The sequence below is a fragment of the Lineus longissimus genome, chromosome 4 (genome assembly GCF_910592395.1).
Source record: "Lineus longissimus chromosome 4, tnLinLong1.2, whole genome shotgun sequence".
Taxonomy (NCBI): domain Eukaryota; kingdom Metazoa; phylum Nemertea; class Pilidiophora; order Heteronemertea; family Lineidae; genus Lineus; species Lineus longissimus.
Genome location: NC_088311.1, coordinates 2,161,165 through 2,181,116, shown reverse-complemented (window position 1 = coordinate 2,181,116; position 19,952 = coordinate 2,161,165). Strand labels below are relative to the sequence as shown.

At 39.1% G+C, this 19,952-nt stretch overlaps 2 protein-coding genes across 2 annotated transcripts; both read right to left on the bottom strand.

Moving 5' to 3' along the window:
* Nucleotides 1-1,682: 1,682 nt before the first annotated feature.
* LOC135486314 (probable splicing factor YJU2B) lies at nt 1,683-5,906 on the bottom strand. Its single transcript, XM_064769012.1, has 7 exons — nt 5,834-5,906; nt 5,255-5,391; nt 4,866-5,040; nt 4,444-4,528; nt 4,114-4,286; nt 3,696-3,834; nt 1,683-3,429 (listed from the first exon to the last, which is right to left on the bottom strand). The coding sequence occupies exons 1-7, from the start codon at nt 5,834-5,836 to the stop codon at nt 2,936-2,938; spliced, it is 1,206 nt and encodes a 401-aa protein (XP_064625082.1). The 5' UTR covers nt 5,837-5,906; the 3' UTR covers nt 1,683-2,935.
* A 343-nt stretch (nt 5,907-6,249) lies between these two features.
* LOC135487315 (uncharacterized) lies at nt 6,250-19,884 on the bottom strand. Its single transcript, XM_064770937.1, has 31 exons — nt 19,768-19,884; nt 19,064-19,145; nt 17,728-17,804; nt 17,536-17,585; nt 17,209-17,260; nt 16,893-16,994; nt 16,603-16,693; nt 16,278-16,375; nt 15,917-15,996; nt 15,576-15,642; nt 15,278-15,343; nt 14,898-15,016; nt 14,510-14,600; nt 14,165-14,248; nt 13,908-13,977; nt 13,370-13,596; nt 13,040-13,087; nt 12,756-12,792; nt 12,551-12,639; nt 12,054-12,226; nt 11,628-11,862; nt 11,311-11,380; nt 11,113-11,180; nt 10,913-10,993; nt 10,560-10,600; nt 10,220-10,313; nt 9,951-9,994; nt 9,753-9,840; nt 9,381-9,498; nt 9,063-9,178; nt 6,250-8,752 (listed from the first exon to the last, which is right to left on the bottom strand). The coding sequence occupies exons 1-31, from the start codon at nt 19,873-19,875 to the stop codon at nt 8,579-8,581; spliced, it is 2,940 nt and encodes a 979-aa protein (XP_064627007.1). The 5' UTR covers nt 19,876-19,884; the 3' UTR covers nt 6,250-8,578.
* Nucleotides 19,885-19,952: the final 68 nt, after the last annotated feature.

Sequence of the window (19,952 nt, the reverse complement as noted above, 5' to 3'; positions counted from 1 at the left end):
CCACATCGATGCTAATTACAGTTTCAGGATATCGCCACTTGTAGTAACTGTTGTGGACTGAGTTTGTAAAAAATGGCAAGAATAACGATACTGATTGATGAATAACATCGATTTTGAAATGAAAAAAAGCTGGTTTCAAGGAAAAAAACAAAGGCTTGTTCCTTCTTTTACCTTAATTCCTGCCAACTGTAGGCATATTTTGTCTGCCCTTGGTCTCGAACATATGGTACAATGTGCCTACTTAAAACTGGCTGCATGTTGTCAAGTGACTGACCTGACTTGTCTGGACGATTTGACAGTTCACCTGCCAGAAGGGACTGCTATCCCACAGGATACTTTAGAAAACTTTGAGCTGGTCTTGAAGGATGGAAGTTGGTATGTCTAGCACTCGTGTTCAGCCACCCCTTCTACGACAGATCCGAGGATTGTAGTCTTGAGACCTGAATGAAAGAGATGGCTTGGGGGTGATGACATTCAGCACGGAAGACGGTTTGCTCAGATTGGAAACCTGAATGAAAACCTTGAATAAAATTCAGTCAGAACTTGAAGAAGAATGCAGCTGAAATATGTATACGGGCCATACATCAACATGATAATAGAGTAGTTGAAAGGTTCACTGGTTTTCTGAGGCGATATATACTTGTACTTAGGCTATTGAAACCCGTGCCAAGCCCCCAGATCTAGGTAGCCTAGGCCTAAGATGATGATACTTGGCCTATATATGACAGTAGTCTTCCTTTGTTATTCTGAGTAGTAACTTTACAATTCATGGACACCAAGTTGGTCTTCAAAGGTGTGTGGGAAGGTAGCTAATTCTGTTGGCTGTGTTATGTGCAAACCTGGATAATGTGGCCAAATGTTGCATAAAGGTCAATTTTATATGCATGATCCATTGCCATAAACTTATAGGTTGAGACGCATGTGTAGGCCTTCATGTAGTCATGCAAAAGGCCCAGATGGGCTTACGTGGTTTACAAGTGTCGATGGAATATATTGGTACTGTATATGAGGGCCTACTGGAAATATATGAACATGAAAACGTATGAGTATTTAGTACAGTGGACTCTTTTTAATGACCTTCAAAAATAACCTCCAGGATTTCAGAAAATATAATCCCTGGCTTTGGAGTAATTATGTCATAGGTCTAGGCCTTTTCGTATTTCTCAGCTTTAATAAATCGATTAAGTCTGCATTTGAAATTGTTCAAAGGCTTAAAGTTTTGTATGTCTGGTTTAGAGGTCACATTGGAATCACACATGGATTTACTGGGCCAAAGTTTCTGACTGCGGACATCCATTCTGATGAGGTCCTATAGATAGAATGGACAATAACCCCAGACACAGAGTTTGTCCCAACCCTCTACCATTTGTCTACCACAATCACATGTCTTCCGGATCCAGTTTAGACGTTTTATCAATCATTTCTATCACAGTAGCAATCCATAGATTGTCTGAACTGTCTTCAGAAGACAAATATTGTGGTATACAAGTGCGACAGTCTTAACGTATCATAACTTGCTCGTCATGCCGAAGTCCAGGAACTCGCCTCCTCCCTGTGTAAGGACCAGACCAAGGCACACCAATGATCAAATGGAACGCATGTGTCCATGGTTGTGACAATGTCTTTGGTTGTGGTTAACACCTTTCTGAAACCCAGGAAATGGAGAAAAGCGAAGGAACAAATTTCAACAGAAAAACAGTTTATTGAATTAAAATGGCAATAACACTTGAATTGGTGACAGGGTGGCGTACAAGGTAATCAAATGAAGAATCTTATATGCTCGCATTCCTTCACATTAGCAAATACAGGTAAAGAAGTCTAGTAGGATCAGGACAATTCTCATTGTCACAACCTGTTCTGGTGTACATTTTTTAAACATGCCTCTCTAGGTTGTGACCTGGCACAGTTTTCATTTGTAAAACTGCCAAGATCAAATTTTGACCATAATGACAATATCAATCAATCTATTGATTTATTTCAGTCAGCGGATCCAAGTTGAACTTTTTTTATGGTCTTAAAGATTTACAAACAAATCTTCTGGTGAGCCTGCAAAAAACTTCTAAGTTTGTTCCGAAGGCTCTTGTTATTTTCTTCAGGAGAGACACGTCAAAACATTTACCAGAAATCATTGCTGCCATTCGTTGATTAAAAAAATTTGCCCCCAAATAATTTAGCCCACCGAGAAAGTCTTCTCAATCGATGAATCAGTCAAGTCCAATAGTATAAAATCAAAGCATCATTATCAAGCCAACAATAGGACACTTCAGAATGTTAACCTTATTATTACCCAGTATTGTGACCTGAATATTGCACTATTCAAATTTACTAACCGACTTATTAACTAGACTTTGATCATTTGACCACATTATGTCAACTGACCACAAAGTACAGAGATAGTTGAAATAGATCATACCCAGCAATCACATGTTCCACAAGAGGGAAGGGACATCATTGACATCATGAATCTAGCAACAGGTGAAGTTTGATTGGCTGACAACATACAGTCGAGCTTCTCAGAATAGTTGATTCTAGCATCTCTCATTACATGGCATTAACGACTGTGGGAAAACAGTAACTAGCCTACAGGAAAATTCTCAGACTATCTTAGCTCATACCAGGAAATGACCAACAGAAATAAAGTTATTGATGTTGGGGCTTGCATGTATGCAGACATATCATATACACATGTATGTGACATTGTTAACAATTTCATTCCTGGCAACACTAATCTTCAGTCCATGCATATGCAGATTTAGTGTAAGTGGAACTACTCATGGTTCAGACTGCCACCTTTGAAGAGATACTGAAACTAAACATCTATGAAGGATATCAAAACCTGTTGAAAACTCATATCAAGTAACCTGGACAAAGGAAATTTCACTCTGGTATTCGCAAACAAGGCTATTTCACAGATGATTCTAGTGGTAACACCTCTTCAACCTTTGTCACTGGTACTACTTTCTGAATCGCTGTATTCCTGCATCAGTAAACTCAAAGCACTTGAATCCAAACTCTGATGATTCCCAGATTCTAACATCTCAAAGTCAGGATTTTCTTGCCTACGACCACGAGTCAACTTATTATCGGAAACTGTCACATCAGTTTGTTGTACATGTTCTTCAGCAGAACAATCCATTAGATTTGCATCTGTGTCTTTCATATCACAACTATCAGTCTGGCTTTCGCAATTACTCTCAGGATTTATCGATATAGTTTCCTCAGTATTCGACTTGGTTTTTCTCACAATGCCCAAGTTCTTCACTGACAATGACTTTGACGACTCCTGGCTTGTGAATTGATTTGTTTTTCTAATACTACTAAGTAAGATTTTTCGTGCATCCTTCCCACTTGTTACTTTTGGAGGCAGGTTGCCAAATAGTGGTTTTGAGTCTATCTCTATGCGCTTTTTTTTCTGTCTCTCTTCAAATGCTGGAAACAGGAAAAAGAACCAGAATCAAATTTCATCACTCTTCACCATTTTATGTGTGAAGTCACAGCTGTGCAAAGCAAATTCATTTTGTTATTGCTCCAACAAGGTACTCAGCTGCCTTGCCCACAACTGAGGAGAACAACAGATCACTCTTCTGGTCCTTACATCTATACAAAGAGCACTTTTCCAACTTATATTAATAAAGGTTGTTTCATTATTGTAATTTGGAACTATTGGCAAGTGACTTGAAAACTCTTCCACTTACATTCAGTATTTTTGTACCTGAGGAGTCCAGCTAATTTGACGTCATCATCATGTTCTGCTACAAGACTTATATCCAGTGATGACTTGTCCAGAAGGGCTCTGTCTGCTTGTTCAACAGCCCTCAGTTGCTTCTTCTCACCCTGGATAAGAAAGGTAGCTATTCATTGGTAACAAATGAATACAGTGCTCAAATAACCATGGCCATCTCTGCCGTGGCAGTCTGTGCCCCAAAAAGTCTGTCATGCCTTGTGAATAGACAAACTCAGACAATACTTCTCCTCAACTGGGTTTATTGGCCGAGGTCCCATCTTTAACCAAGGAAGAGGCGTTGACAATCTATTGATTCAAAGCAATTAGTCTAAGATCAGAAGCATTCTGTTGCTTTTGGAGGACTCAGGAACCAAAAGATTTCAACTCACCCTAAACATCTGTCTTGCCATCTTATTTAGAATATAATCATCTTTTTTTGCTGTCTGCAATAGCTCTATTTCTCCAAGGCCCGGCAACGCGGTCTTTATTTTGGTTTTATCTGTTGCTTCATGATCTATCTTGAACATGGGATCGGTGGCAAGTTTCTTGATTTTATCTCGATCTGTAAGAAAAATCAGAATTATTTCCTCATTGTGGATCGAGGAGAATGAAGTACAGTGCCTCGTTTCGTGGCGGCATTTATAGTCGGGCAAAAATTACCACTGGAGCTGGTGCAAATAATGGAAGTGGTCAAAAAGCTTAGAACATATTATACATACCATCAGTGACGATCTGCTCATTCTGGGAAGCATCCCAGCGTTGTTCCTTTCTCCGAGCACCGCTCAGTATCACATAGTCACAATTCTGCAGAAAAACAAAACAAGAAAGTTCAGTGATTTCCTCAAGAATGGGTCTACAGACCCTACTTTCAATACTCCTGTAAAACTTCTCAAGGATCAGAAAAGTTTTTAACGACCATATACGCAAAATTAAAAACTTATTTCCACATGTTTGGGTTCTTTTGAGCAACCTCTATGGTACAATGATTTGTGGGGAGTTTGAAAACAAACAGTTTTCTTTATCTTTACATCACACCTTGACTTGAGATATATGGATTATCTTTGCTACAAATGGGGAACAAAAGGAAGTGTACGATTCAATAACACCAAGTCTCACTTCCTTTTTCCATGATCATTCTTACCTGTGGATCAGTTTGCATCTCTATGTAGTTATCACAGAGATGGCACTTCATCCTGAACTTATAGATAGGTGTTGTGTAGTACATGCCAACCTTGGACTTCTCTGCATTGTACCGAACACCCATGCCCACATGGTTCTTACATCCTCCACACCAGATATTGTATGGCATTTCAAACCTGAATATGAAAATTCAACCAAAATTTTAAAATACAGTTGCAAAATCATTCCAATTAATCATTTAGAAAGCAGTACTTCAAATTTCACTCACAGAAACTTGTAATCTGTTCACTGACTATGTGTCTGGAGAACTCCATGCATTAGTTATTCAGAGAATTTACAGAATTTGCAGAGAAATATGAATGGAACTATCACTCTAACATTTCTAATTACCTAATAACCATAATTCCCTGCTTGATCTTCTTCGCTCTCTCACGCAACGGATGCACCCCATGATAACCATTGAGGGACTTATGCTTTGCTGGATCAAAATCTGGTGGATAGTAATGATTGGTACCTTTTCTTTCACCCTGCAAAAAAGATGTATATTTACTTTATTGAAAGGACTGAGGATCTTAATTGATCCAGATTTAGCAGTCGTTGCGAATCCTCTTGCTGCAGCAAGCAACACAAAAGTCACAAGCGATTAGCAATAGCCCTGTGACAACGAGTTTGTGCCAGTGGCATGAACAGATCTACCTGTTGTGCTAATAACGGCTGTCAAGCATACACCATGTGCTTGAGAAGGATAGATATTGGGATGTATAGACAGTAGTACTAGTACACTTGCGACATCTTAGACCTTGGCCACCAGTTAGGGACATGGCGAAATAATAGGCACAACAATTATGTTGAGGTGCTTTTTGTCGCTTAACACGGCGTTGAAAATCTTGTTTTTGGTGTTCATCAGAAGCTACCACACCAAAAGATTTCACCCCACGAACCAAAGACAGACTCCGAATGACAACTTACCATTTTGCAGCAATTTTACAAAAAAATTTCTTCACAAAATTTTTCCCATAAAATGTTGTTGTTGTCGTGTTGCTTTAATCAGACCGATTCCAGGTGACCCGGGCCATTTAAGTGTCTTCGGCATCGGACCATTAATTCACCAGTCAAACAGGCCGTGAGACAGTCAACCCTCCGAGATTCATTTCAATATCAGCATTCATCCTAATGTCAATGTGTTGTTCTCCAGCTGGCCTAATATGTAAAGAGCCTATGACCACATTTTCAATCTGTCATAAGAGCATCAAGGCGGACGATCAGGAAACATACAAATTCGAATTTTACATTACCTTGCTTACTCCCACTAAGCTGAGGTATATCTTCTGATTCCACTTTTTTCTACTTTACACTACAAAAATAAGATATAATCAAGCCAAAGATAGCAACATGTAGTTTTATTATCATGATGAATATCAACAAATTTACATGTACATGTATATTTTGACAATAAGTAGCAAAGCCTGGATAAAAGACTTTAAAGTTTAAGCCAAATCAGGCAATGGAGCAAAGTCTCCCTGGTCTTTGCATTCTCGTACCTGGGGAAAAGTCTGCCTTGACTCCAATGCCTCACATGACCAGCACATAGCAACCCTGCCATGGTTTGACAGCAATTAACAAAATTTGAGAGTATGCCACTAAAATCTTAAACTTATTTGTAACCAATCAAACTGACATGATAAACAAAAGAAACTACCAAAGCTTTACTGTTTTTCACCACTTCCTGGCCATACATGTATTGTAATTTGTATTAGAAGCTAACCTTTTGACAATGATCCAAAATCACTTCAACCATCAACACAGCACCTTCCAAAAGTACTCGGCCTGATAAGAACTCATCCTATATTTACATGTCAGATGTTCTAAACAGAATACAAAGTCAGCTCAGAAAGTCACTTCATCTTCATCATGTTCTGAAAGTCCTATAAAGGGTGGCCCAGAATTATTTCCCCTCACACAAAGGAAAATAATTCTGGTCCACCCTGACATCATGTATATTAACAACCTATTGACAGGAGATTGAGAAAGAAGGTAAATGCAAAATACCAATCTTCTTCTAAAACAAAGTAATAAAGCTGTCAAGATAACAAAATATGAAGTACAGGTATTGGCAACCCGTAATTTTCATGTCATTCTGACCAACAGTACAGCCAGACCATGACACAATATTGATAGAGGTCACAGAAAATGTATGTGTGCCTTGCATCACAAATAGCGTTGAGAAAATGAAATTATGATCAACGATTTTACCGGTTCACAGCGATCAGAAACTCCTCAACTAGAATTCTAAGTTTAACACTTTCATACATGTTCTGATTGATACATCAAAGAAGTGAAACACACATCTGCCCTTCTAACATTTGAAAAATACCATCTCTAATATATTACCCCAAGATAGATACTGTGGTGACAGGTTTAGGGTGGTCAAGGGGTGTCTGTTCTACCAAGGCTTTTACATGTAGAGGTAAACTAGGCATATTGTTAATTGTACTGGTACTCCCCCATCGGCACAGTATCATTCTTGATTACACTTAAACTCTAAATGACGAGTCCAAAAAAGTACTCAAGGTCATCACTTCTGCATAGTTACACCCTCCGTGTAAGGAGAATTAGTAGCATACATCTAAAACAATAGCTGTTTTTTTAATGTGTTACAGTATTAAATGTCACTATAGGAAGTATGCCATGAAGAATTTCTGATGACTGACTTCCAAAACTCCTCGTTCAAGTCAAACTTGTGATTCAAAGCACCATCTATTTCACTAAGAGATCAGACTCCAGTAACATCACATTCTGTTTGCTAGTCAGCAGTTAACAGAAAATCCCCAACTCCTATAATACACCAGACTGTCATTCGAGTAGTTGCCGTATAGACAGTGATGAGAAGTCTACATTGAGATCAACCACCCAAAGGATGTCCGCCAGAGGGTATGTTGGAGAGGATATTGCACAGCTATCAAATGCTTTCAAATAACCTAGATCTCTTGCCAATATCCTTATGCTGACCTCATCTCAATGATAAGTCTATTTACAAGGAAGATGAGAGTCAGTAGGTCAGCCTCAGCTTCAATAACCTGATCCAAAAAGTGAACATACACTTGTTTGCAGAATCATAATTCTAATAAGACAACAGCAACAACAAAAGCTACAACAGTTCATATGACTGTTAGAAATGACTGTGGCTCCGGGATTTGAGAACAAATCAACAACATTCATAAAAGACATAGGGTTTCCTCTAACATCTTAAGCGAGACACAAACAAAATAACGAAACCAGCAGATTGAACGACATCAGCTTGTTGCAATTTCCTCATTAAAAGCACTCCGGTTAAAATCGCTGACACAGTTCCTCTCAGAGGGCTTGTGCACACAGGCACGCTAAAATTTCATGAACTTTCACATACAACTTTCAAGATAATTTGAAAGTTATCACTTTTTTGCATTTCTGCTGTCATTTCTTCTGCCCGAAGATAAAGCAGAGAGAGAATTGTTTGTCCAACATAAATGCAAATCTTACATCCGATCACTGTACTAACAGGGTGGCTTGGATCATCTCCCAATTACACCCATTCTTCATACATTCGTCCCTTAAGCACCCAAAAATAAAACGATCAAAGCTCATATAGAGAACTTCAAAATCTCGCTGAGGTTGTAGCACTTGGCACATCCACATTCTCCAATGAACTATGACTATAAAAGTTGACCATTATGGTCATGACGAGTTCGATACATCCGACTTACTCGTCTCTTTACTTGAATTCTCTTCATTTGATTTATTTGTTGTAGGTGGTGTCGGTGGTCGTAGTTTGTTGAGTTCTTTCTTTAACGTCTGCATTAGCTTCTCTAGCTTGCTACTCTTGTTCTGTTTCAACCAACCTTCATACTCCTGAAAGGAAACAAGAGTGTCAAGCAAACTGTTACATATTTCGTAATGAGAAAAAAACTTCAACAGATTGAAGAAAACAATAGGAACACTCAGAGAAAACTAACAACAAATTTCAAAGCATTTCCAATAAGAGCTAACACAGAGAAATCTAACTGAAACTCTGAGAACTAATTACCAACCCTTGTCCGCTACTGGCTTGGGAAATTTGTGTTCAGTTCTGTTGACATGTTCGATAGCCCCAAGTACATGTACATGTAACAAAGAACAAGTATTCAACGTCTTGAAGCAATGTTTCAATGAGCAACCCTACCTCCAAAATCCTATCCTTCTTGTAAAAGAAATGTGTTTTAACAACATCCTCAAACCCAGGAGTAGGGTTCTGGAGTTGTGCTATCACAGCATATTTGATATTGTTGATGCGAACATCTGAAACGAATGCAAGACATTCAGGATTTTAGATTTTACCTGGCTGTGATAACTGCAATAGTTTAGGTCATCAGCTCATGAGAAACTGGCCAATTCACATCAATCATAGCATCCCTGGATCAAATGCAACACTGGTATTGCTGTGACCTACACAATCAATCTTTAAAGGACTGGTCAAGCAGAAACCCACAGGCAAACTCACCAGCATTATAATCATCACTGTTCCTGAGACCAATCTCTGTACCAATCTCTTGTTCATAACCGGGTTCGTTGAAGTATGGCTCAGGGACTAGAATTAACGACTGAATAGACACCAACACCTGCAAAGACGTCAATGAGATGGAATCAATAAAGTACAGCCTCTAATTATCATCAATGATGTCATAGATATGGACAATGCACAAGTATCCACTCTTTATGGTTGGGACAGGGAAATAGTCCAAGTATGTAAAGGGTCTTTCACCTCTCACTGAATAGGCATGCACTCTATGTCAAGGCCAATGCTCTATTGCTGGTAAAAGTATTTCATCAAGATGACATTCTCAAGAGTAAGCCTATAGTCAGAGTAACTTACCTGTAATACAGTCGATGTTGTATCATTCCACCTCTCTCCTTTCTGACCAGCCCATGTTCCAAGTAATGACAGACACACCTTACCAGAACTGAAATGAGGAAAACAAGTGATGAAACGAGGAGCAGATGTACAGCCTAGAACAGGGACAGCAAATAGTACAGTTCCTACTAACACAGTATCACTGGTATGTGAACTTACTTGTATAGATTTGGATTAAACCGCACAGTGCCGCCACCTGTAGTCTGAAAGAGAAAGTCACAAATTGTCAGACAGGAAATAACTAATCAGTTACTACAGTGCTGATAATACACCTACTATCACTGCTCTGTGGAGATGTGATGTTCAAAAGGGGATTGGATTGGTGAATGCAGGGCATGTCCACACACTGGCCAGGTAAGTACATAAAATTTTAGTGAGGTAGCGTGAGATATGGGACAACATCAATCAAGTTTTCAAGACGAACATACCTGGAAATTCACCAGTGGTGGTGTCTTGGGATAATTGTTTGGGAAGAAGATGTCAAACTGAAAGCATCCGCCAGAATAAGGTGTACCCTCGGGTCTGAAAAAAGGAGATTCAACCTGATATAGCTTCTTGCTTAAAAAGTATAATATGTATCTTGGTCAATTCTAACGTAGCATGATGGCATTCAACTTATGATCGTGCCTCACCTGGTCTCCACTTTCGGTTTCAGGTAGACAAGTATTTGCAGACAGAAACCATAAACATTAAATCATGGTCAGTTTGGAGTGCTCAATAAATTCAACGCCATTATAAGATTCTACTGCCTTCCAAGAGTTAACTTACCCAATGATTAACGCCCGCATCAGGGTCAGTTTATCATCATCCTGAAAGAAGAAACCTCAGAACATCATTCTCTTTCAAAGAAAAGTTCAGTACCCTTTCAGCCATTTTCCTCAAGCTAAGTTGAAAACTCTTCCAACATTCATCAAATGAAAGAGTCATTTGCTGAATGGATTTCATGCAGGATTATCAGGTTTTAGACTAATTCGTCATTTCAGATGCCTTCTTTATGAAGAGAGAAAAGTCCTCATGGACACAATACTAGAATTTCCAATATGCTACATGATCCGAGAAGTCATCGGCCACCTGTTTTCCCAACAACATACTGTATCTATTCAGATTTCTGTAGTACTTACTGTTCTAACAAGTATAGATGAAGAAAGATCTAGAGGTAATGACGAAGACAAGGAGGTCAACTCTTGAGCTATACGGAATACCTGAAAGCAGGCAAGACAAATATTGGATTAGCATTAGTTATCCACTACTCTATTCTTTAGACATAGCAATTGATCAGTAGGTACAACAACAGCAGTCTTGTGATGATAACAATACACACCTGTGGTTGCGCTAGTCTGGTTTGAAGTTTGAAGTCGGTTGAAAAATGATGAGCGCCTGGACCCTCAACTGAAAAACAAATGAAAACAATAGAAATAGCACAACAGTCAAACCAAGCCATAATGAATTTCAGTGGAGCAGAAATTTCATCCATTGTCTTCATGTCTCATTATAAGAATCAGTATTAAATGTTACGTACCCTCCATCCCATGACTTCCAAATTGAAGGCTTTTTAAATGTTTCAAGTATAGAGATTCACTCGATGAACTCTGAAATAGACAAAGGTCCATTAACTGGTTACATGTATTATTACGAATAAGACCAATATTGAAAACATTGAAGGTTCCAAGTGGGGTTACTGGTGTGACCATAACATAACACAGGTACAGATGGTACTACCTACCCAGCAGTAACAGAGGAAACAAAATGGCTGGAATGCTAGACTAAGAAGGCAATCCCTCTAAACAACTGACTGCACAAAACAAGAATGTCACATATATGCAGCAATCATCTTACCGCATCACCAGCTGCATTTGGTGTAGAATCCGCCAAACCTTCAGCAGAGTTGCTACTACTGGTGCAGCTGCTACTACTGCTCGGTGTAGTGGTGTCGTTTGTTCCGTTGATTCCAGAATTGTGACCATTGTTGCTGTTGCAGGCAGCATCATTGCTAGAGTTTGGCATCACAGTCGAACCGAGACCAGCTCTGCTCAGAGATTCTTTGACATCTTTGAAAAGGTTAACAAACTCCCTGAAATAATAATGTTCATGCAGTATTAGCTCTGTCAAGACAGAAGAGTCTCTTGGCCTTGAAATTCGTTTCCAAATGAATTTGGTACAGAAAAGTTGCCTTCATGTCAGGGTGCCCAAAGTCCTTTTAATCAGACAATTTCAACGGCAAAACCAAACTTTTGAAAAGGTTTATAAATCTTTGACTGTTACCTAGCAAGTCTTTGTTCAGCCACACCATCATCTTTGGCAGACGTAGCCGATGTGTGAGCCGACATGGCAAACTCAACAGGACAAGCTTCTGATTCAGGTTCATGGTGTCCTTTAGGAGGTTTTGGGATGGCCCCGTTACCAGCTTTGTAGATGTGTTGCAGCAGAAGAGAGGCCTGGAAGATCATACAGCATCCAGTATGAAACATACTCTGGTCAAATAGAAAGCCATAGGGAGCAGGCAAGATGCCACTGCCCATCATGCATGTGGTCTTGATCAGGCACGACATGTAGTCCTTGTCCTTGTAAGCTTCTGATTCCAAACCAACCAAGAAGATCCCACATTCCACACAGATGTATCTAGATAATTTTCTGTTGAGTCAAATCCCATGAACTAAAGTCGGAATTGCTGGGGTCATGACCCGTGGCTTACATGTTAGTACGTAGTTTCACAGGGCATAAGAACAATGCAGGGAAAAACAATACGTAAGTTAACTTACCTTTTGTTCCAGATTCTCCAGAAGAACAATGATAGACTTTTGTTGGTCAGGTAATGAACACAGTAGTGGTATCAGCTTGGTCTGTCGAGCTGCAATATAAAAGAACAGGAATTCAGTCTCACAGTTTAACTTACCATCTTTGCCAAACCGGACTGCTATTCCAATATTTGTTCTAAGGTAAATCCATTTGTAGTAAGTTACTTACCAATTTCTTTGAGAATATCTATGATTGCCTTGTAAACCTAGAAGATGAATGTACACATTCAACATCAGACATGGAATCATAAAGAAATAAATAGTTTTATGGCAGATTCATTCTGTGTCACGTAACATAAAAGTTTTTGTTGATTTTTCCCTACGTCTTTCACAAAGCATGGTGTCACTGGCGTAAGAGGAGTTCTCCCTGATGATTTGACCATACATGTAATCGATGTAAGTATGCCTTGTACATCGACAAGTAACTGAGAAACATTCAGGCAATATACTTACCACTGTATGACGACATATTTCTAAGAAGGAATCAGCATTCAAGTATTGCTGAAAAAGTACAAACAGATCTTCAGCACATTACTTGTAGACAACAAGACAATGTTTGAGCTGACAAACATGTACATGTAAAGGTGTTCCACCACAGTTTTAGAATAGATCAATGTTTCCATCCATCAAAATTTTGTTGCCGCGACCTGGAATTAGAACTGCTGCTACGTGCGACAAAACGATCTCGTCTAGTTAAAATGTGGCAACGACAAGGGAAGAGTCCAGTAAATTGCAGTTCATATCCAAAGGGTGTATAGGTATCAAGCAGGTTGTCATTCTTACCTCGAGAAATGGCACCAATGATGACCCCTCTAGTATAGTATACATGTCTTCCACTGGGTCAATACTCTCCGACTGAGATCGAGGTTCTGTGCGGCGCTGTCTGGGTTTCAGCTGAGGAGCATGCTTGGCATAAAGATCCTTTAATTCATCAAGAATTGTGTGCAATACTGATTCAATCTGCTTGTCCTTTTCTCTCTGGACAGCCACATATGTATTGATGTCCCACTCTGAAATTTAGCATCAAAGCAATGATAAAGTTATGATCAAAAGGATTATAGGTCATGGAATTAAGAGGTGACTAGGCTATCAAAAATCATTAGTTCATTCACAGTTGCTGTATGAATGAAGAGTGCTACTTGTACTGCGACAAAGGAGAAATCTGCCAGCATGACAGCCACATCAAAGATGCCTCACATTTTGTCTGTCATGGCTTATTTAAATTGATCAGTCAGTAGTACATGTATAAGCACAGCATATAATTTAGTGATAAGTGACTAGTGTGACTTCATCAGCATCATTAGATAGAAGAGATTCTAACCAGGCCTTTTACTGTGTCCAAAGCCCACACCACGCTCCCAATACTCTTCACTCATCTTCTGCTTTTTAGACTGGAAGAAAATAAGACTTTTAGTAAGGCATTCAAAGATTCACCTTTATATATAAAGGAAAACAAATGAAAGAAAGAAAATACTATTCCAAGTTAGGATCCAAGGCTAAGCAATGTTCATACACAAGTCTGATGCATTCATACAAACAAATGTAGGCACTAAACAAATATAACAAACATAAAAGTACCTTTGGTGGAATAGCAGCTGCAGGCACAAAATCTGGTGGTTTTTCAAAGTAGTGGAAACTTGCTCTGGGGTTTACTTCACTCACCTGTGGAGGAAAAGATGGTACATTCGTATCTCCACTCAAATATACGTCAGAGAGAACGTATTCAAGAGATGCATTGCTTTTCCTTTGATTAAGAGAACAAAACTGGCAAATAACTGAGAAGCATAAAAGAAATCTCAGTTCAATATCCAAAATTTAAATCTCTTTAGCCCTCTTTCAGTTTTACCGAAAAAAGCATTTACCGGTAATTTACTTTCTCTTTTCGATTGAATTTACTGGTAATAAGACAGTACACGTACTTACCAATGCCAAGCGAAGCAGATGATGCTCAATATCCACAAACGAACCATTCGGATACTTCTTTGGATCATTTCTTACACTGTTTATCTCCAACCTGTTAACACTGTACATCATTAGTTACATGAAATGACTGAATTTATTCATGGCCATTTGAAAGCGAAGTTAGGTGAATATCTCCAATGTTAATGCAGGCAAGCACTTGAATCTGATGTTTACCTCCGCTCATAGTGTATGCCCATTAAAGCACAACAACTGCACGAGTTCACTCCAAAATATGAATCTGAAGAACACAAGCACCATTCTTTTTTACAGAGAAGTGCCCTGAAAGAGGTTCCCCCTTCACCCCCCCCCCCCCCCCCAGGCTGGCAAAGAACAAACAAAATAGATGTACCTGGCCCACTGCTGAAGGAATGTCTTAATTTCAATGAGAATACTCTGCATATCCTTGGCTGGATTCCAGTAGGACAACTTGAGTAAGTCCATGTTGGTCACTCGTTGCATCATCGATGGCTGAATAGAGATTGAAATGACCACTGAGATAGATTCAACTAATCAACAGGGTGATCCTGTAATAAGATTTGAGATGCACTGAATCATACATTTATCGTTGAGAACTGGCCTTTCAGATGTGAAGTGCTGTTCAAAGTAAACCAGGCAAAGTCGGCCAAGTGGTAAGCAGATTGTATATGTATACTAAAAAAGCCATCAAACTACATGTAGGCACCACACAATAGAATGTTGCCTTCATGACTACCCATAAACTTGGTTTACCTGTAGTCGTGGTCGGACAACTTTTACCAAAGGCGGGTAAAACGGGTACAGATCAATTGCGAAGTCCTGAAAAATAAAGGATATTTCGTTAATCAAAACATTAGCACATCAGTAATGATACTCATCACAACATAATAAGCTTGAGCTGAGCGTCCCAGTAGACTTCTTCTTAACAAATAGCTAGCTAAAGCACCAGTCAAAGGATTGTGCAGACAAACAATATCATTGTCTAGATATCACTGGCAGTATGACAGGAAAAGCCAGCTGGGTCGAACTGTCAATCACAAGTTTCACTCACCATTTGAAGTTCTATGAACTTATAGCCAAACAACTGTTCAACTGCTTGTAGGTCTTTCGACAAGTCACTGAAATAGAATCCAAATGGCATTCATTCTATGAAATAGACAAATCGTTTCTGATTGGTACCCATCTACATGTATACACCTAGGTGGAGTAAGGCAAGACAAACAAAGAGAAATAAGCATGGAGTCTCACACGTTGCTGAAAGAGAGAACCAAACCCAAGTACTCTACTCTTAACCCTTCAGTTCTTCATTGGCTGATGAGACATCATAAACATTACTGTAGATAACACCAAAACAAGACTTCTTAAATCCATATAAAAAGCTGCTAGACTCACCTGGTTGGGTCGAAATCAAACAACTTCACTTGCCATTTATAGATGTTATCTCCAATAGGCTCAACTGTGAAACCAAGTTCCTGAAGAGACCACATAAACAAAAATATGATTATCAGGCATGTACATGTCTGGGTACTTATCTCCTGAAAGAGATACGATGTGAATTTCTCCAGCAGTCCAGTCAAACTGTTACAAATCGAATTGCTGGTAAAGGAGCAAGTACATTGCTTTTACAAAATGAAGTCATTGCTCATAATCTGTTTTAATAAACAAAAATTTAACAGCAGTGACAGTGTGAATTTGGCATTCACATTTTGTTTTTCAAATCCCCTCACTAGTCTCGACATATATTACTCCCTACCTTTTCATACTCCATGATTTTCACAAGATCATTAGTGAGAATTCCAGATGCGGCTGAACTTGTGAAGATCTGCTTTGTGCGACCCTGCTGCTGCTGACCTGTGCAACAAATGAAAATATATATAAGTTATAATCAAAACAAAATGAAGTCTCTCCCTCTCCAAAACTGGCAATAAACAGACAAGATGTTGCCTCAGACAGTATTTTACTTCTTGAAGGAAATTGGGAGTACGGGGTATCAATTCCATAGCCCACAAAAATATACTTCTCTCGAATATTTGCTTGGCTGGGAAGAAGGACATGAAGGAAAACGAAAGATAACTCACCTTTTTCCAGGAGTTCTTGGTTAACTGCAGAACCTGCCGCATTCCTCTTGAGTTCAGCTCTCAACTGAATCTCCTTTTCAGCCCATCGTTTCTGAAATCAAACAGACAGCATAAATGAAAACTCTCCTCCCTACATTTCTCACTTCTAAACTGCCAGAAGGCAATATGATGTTTACATCATAGAAGCAAACACTACGTTTTGTTAATGCAGCAGCAACCAAAAAATACTCCAAAAGAGTAAGCTAACTGGTTAGCAGCTTTTAAAGTATCATATATTAAAGCTGCTTTACCTTCTTTCTTGCCACCTGAAGTTCCCACTCGGTTGTGTAAGCATCATCATCATCGATTATCATGTCCTCATCATCATCCTCACCTTCCTCCATACTTTCATTCTGCAAACAAGCAATACAAGTAAGACTCAGATATGACTGCACAAAAGTCAGTAACTTCAAACCACCAACAACTTAAAATTGACACAAAATGTATCTTGGTTTATTCAATCAACATCCAGCTTACCAATTTCAAGGTGTGTTGTTGAGGTGATGAATATTACCAGAATTGAAAACCAATTCATTGTAGTTATGTGTATACTGATAATAAACTTACATCCGATTCTTCCATACGGTCATGACTGCTGGTGTTATACAATGCTACAGCTCTGAAAATAGAAATATACTCAAATTATTGGTCACAAGACTTCTTTGGCATTAGCATTTTTGAGATGCATGTTCTCTGCTTGGTCCGTTTTTGCTGACGAAATGAGCTGTTCTAGAGAGGTCTGTCGTAAATCATAGAGCCTCAGAGTTTGGCTAAACAATAATGTGTGTCAATTTTTGAAAAATCAGGTTTTACAGGTGTTTTTGACACACTGCTGAGAGAATACCAGTTGCTGATTGACCAAGAAGCCACGTACATGTACCAGTACAGACTTACTTGTGAAGAACTTCAGTGAGCAGAAGTTTTCCTTCAGTGTCCAACACAAACTACAAAAGAAATGGTAAAACACTATCAAAACAAAAACACTCTTGTTATATTTTTACAAATGGGCAAAAATATAATTTATATCATCATTAGAAATGATTTTATGCAATAAAAATGAATCATGTTTACAATAAACTACCGTACCTCATTCAAAGCATTTGCCCATATTCTGACATCAGGATTTGCATCCACATAGAAGTTGTCCTCATGGTTTGGGTAATCTGGAGAAATGAAAAATTGAATAAAGTGTAACACTATGTGTTAAACGCAACACTGCAACAGACATTTTAAGTCAGAAAATGTGTTTGTACCTATGTTGTATAGCCGCTGATCTCCTTCATCATACTAGTAGTTGCATGGCATGCATCTATACTATAATGCGCGTTGTGGCCGCTAAATAGGAGGCGATTTTTGTTTCAAAATTGGGCCTCGAAAATGCGTCGAATTCTTGCAACTTTTGGTTTCGTAGGTGTGGATCATAAGTAAGAGTGTCACTGAGGGTGTCATACGTCGAATATCTTCGTGGTTTTAGAATAAATAACAACTTTTCAGAGAGCACGTCGACTGGAGAGCTCCGCTCATTCTCAAAAGCATGCACAAACTTCACGCATATTCTCCCTGCCACATCAGTATTAGCTTCCAGCACGTATGTAGTGCTATACAACCTGGTCCATGGTGCAGGGTATTAGCAGGGAGATTAATGATTAGCCTGTTCTATTTTAGTTCTATTCGAGAAACACTGACCTGAGTGATAAGGCAAATTCTGCAGAGTGGCCTACTGGAACATGTAGTCAGGGTATCAATAAACAGTTATGCCAGGATGGACAAAATATGTACAGTGGCCAGCGCTTGCTCTTTGTTTTATTCTTTACTGACTGATGTTGTCAGTTTGAAATGCGTTCTGCATCTCTCCATGCGCCTGGCTTTGGTCCGACAGTGGCATTGGGTACGGGAGTGGGTAGGTGATATGCCTAATATGTGAGGGCCTTATTTGGAACAGGACCTGCTGTCACTGGTCTCAACGCATTGTGCAAAATAGCGTACTCCAATCAATCTATTGGGGGTTGCATGTAGATAGCAGCAATAAGTCCCTAAATGCAGTTAATTTCGTGTTTAACCTTTAATAAAACTTCAGTAACGTTAGAAATTTAATGTAGCTCAATCATCGTGCCCATTTAACTAATGTATATTACATTTCAACTTTGCCAGCTCCATGGGTATATGCTAGTGGTATTAACTACTTATCAATTTCAAGTCCTAAAACCAATAGACCCGATTAAATGATCAAGAGTGCCATGGCTTACAATTACATGTATTCAAATCTCCTGTGGCTGTGAAACTGATGATGTCGCTCATGACAGTTCGCTGTGAAACTGACAAAAATTTCATAGAGCTATTAAGTCTGCTAAAAATAAAACAAAAAGTGCACCGACAGCATTCAGAATCTGTGACAAGTTGGACTGACAACAACATGACTTACTTGCAGGACAAAGCAACTGAAATTCATGCTGGCTGGCCAGCAACATGTTCATGGCCACTCCTCCTTCTTCTCGTGGAGTAGTCTGAAAAAGAAATAAGTTTACATGTAACTTATCAATGTTCACTCTCTGGAGAACCAATTCTTAAGCTTAACCTTATAATCATTATTTTTGGTGGCGTCAACACTGCATGTCGCGTCGGTGCACTGCTGAGTGAATCCATCTAGTCAGTCCTATATTATTCAATGTTATTCTTTCCTCAACTAAAGCCAGCAGCAAGCCCTAGGCCTAGTAGTACAAGTAGTGGGCGTAGTTGTATGTAGGCTGGCCTATGCCATTGATGCCGATCAGCGATGGCGATGCGACGGTATATTATACTAGGCCTACTAGCCTATAGGCTATAGGGCTTACACTTTCACTTACAGTGTCAGTGCACTCACTGCACTGCATACCAATGACTGGCATGGCGTAAAAGTGGATGCAGTAGAGCAACACTGCTTGTTGCAACATTGCTTGTGCAATACACTATTAGTACACATGGTGCTTATGTCAATGTAATGTATGCAGCAGTACACATATGACATGTACAGAACATTCAATACATGCAATACATTTACATTATGCGCGAATAAAATGAAAACAAACGCCATCAGTTCAAAGGCGATATGCGACGAGAACACGACACCAAAGAGTTAAATTAACTAACATCAAGTAAGAATATTATATCATTATTGGATCCAGCTTGCCAGGTTTTGAATTCAGACACCACGAGATCGGTTTCAGCCTGTCTAGAAATTTCATTTTCGGCCGTCATCGACGAGGAAGCAGCCATGATGAAAATTTTGTAAACACGATTATTTTACCTTCTTCCATCAAAAAACAGAAGAGTGT

Bases quoted from the DNA above. Each gene is read 5' to 3' on its own strand.
- LOC135486314 (XM_064769012.1), bottom strand. The intron at 5,041-5,254 runs GTAATTAGAAAT...TTTCATATTCAG, and splicing joins CAGGGAATTATGGTTATTAG to GTTTGAAATGCCATACAATA. The intron at 4,287-4,443 runs GTATGTATAATA...TTTTTCTTACAG, and splicing joins TGAGCAGATCGTCACTGATG to ATCGAGATAAAATCAAGAAA.
- LOC135487315 (XM_064770937.1), bottom strand. From the start codon at position 19,875: ATGACGGCCGAAAATGAAATTTCTAGACAGGCTGAAACCGATCTCGTG. The intron at 12,640-12,755 runs GTAAGTAACTTA...TTTATATTGCAG, and splicing joins AGATATTCTCAAAGAAATTG to CTCGACAGACCAAGCTGATA. The intron at 11,381-11,627 runs GTAAGATGATTG...TGTCTATTTCAG, and splicing joins CAAATGCAGCTGGTGATGCG to AGTTCATCGAGTGAATCTCT.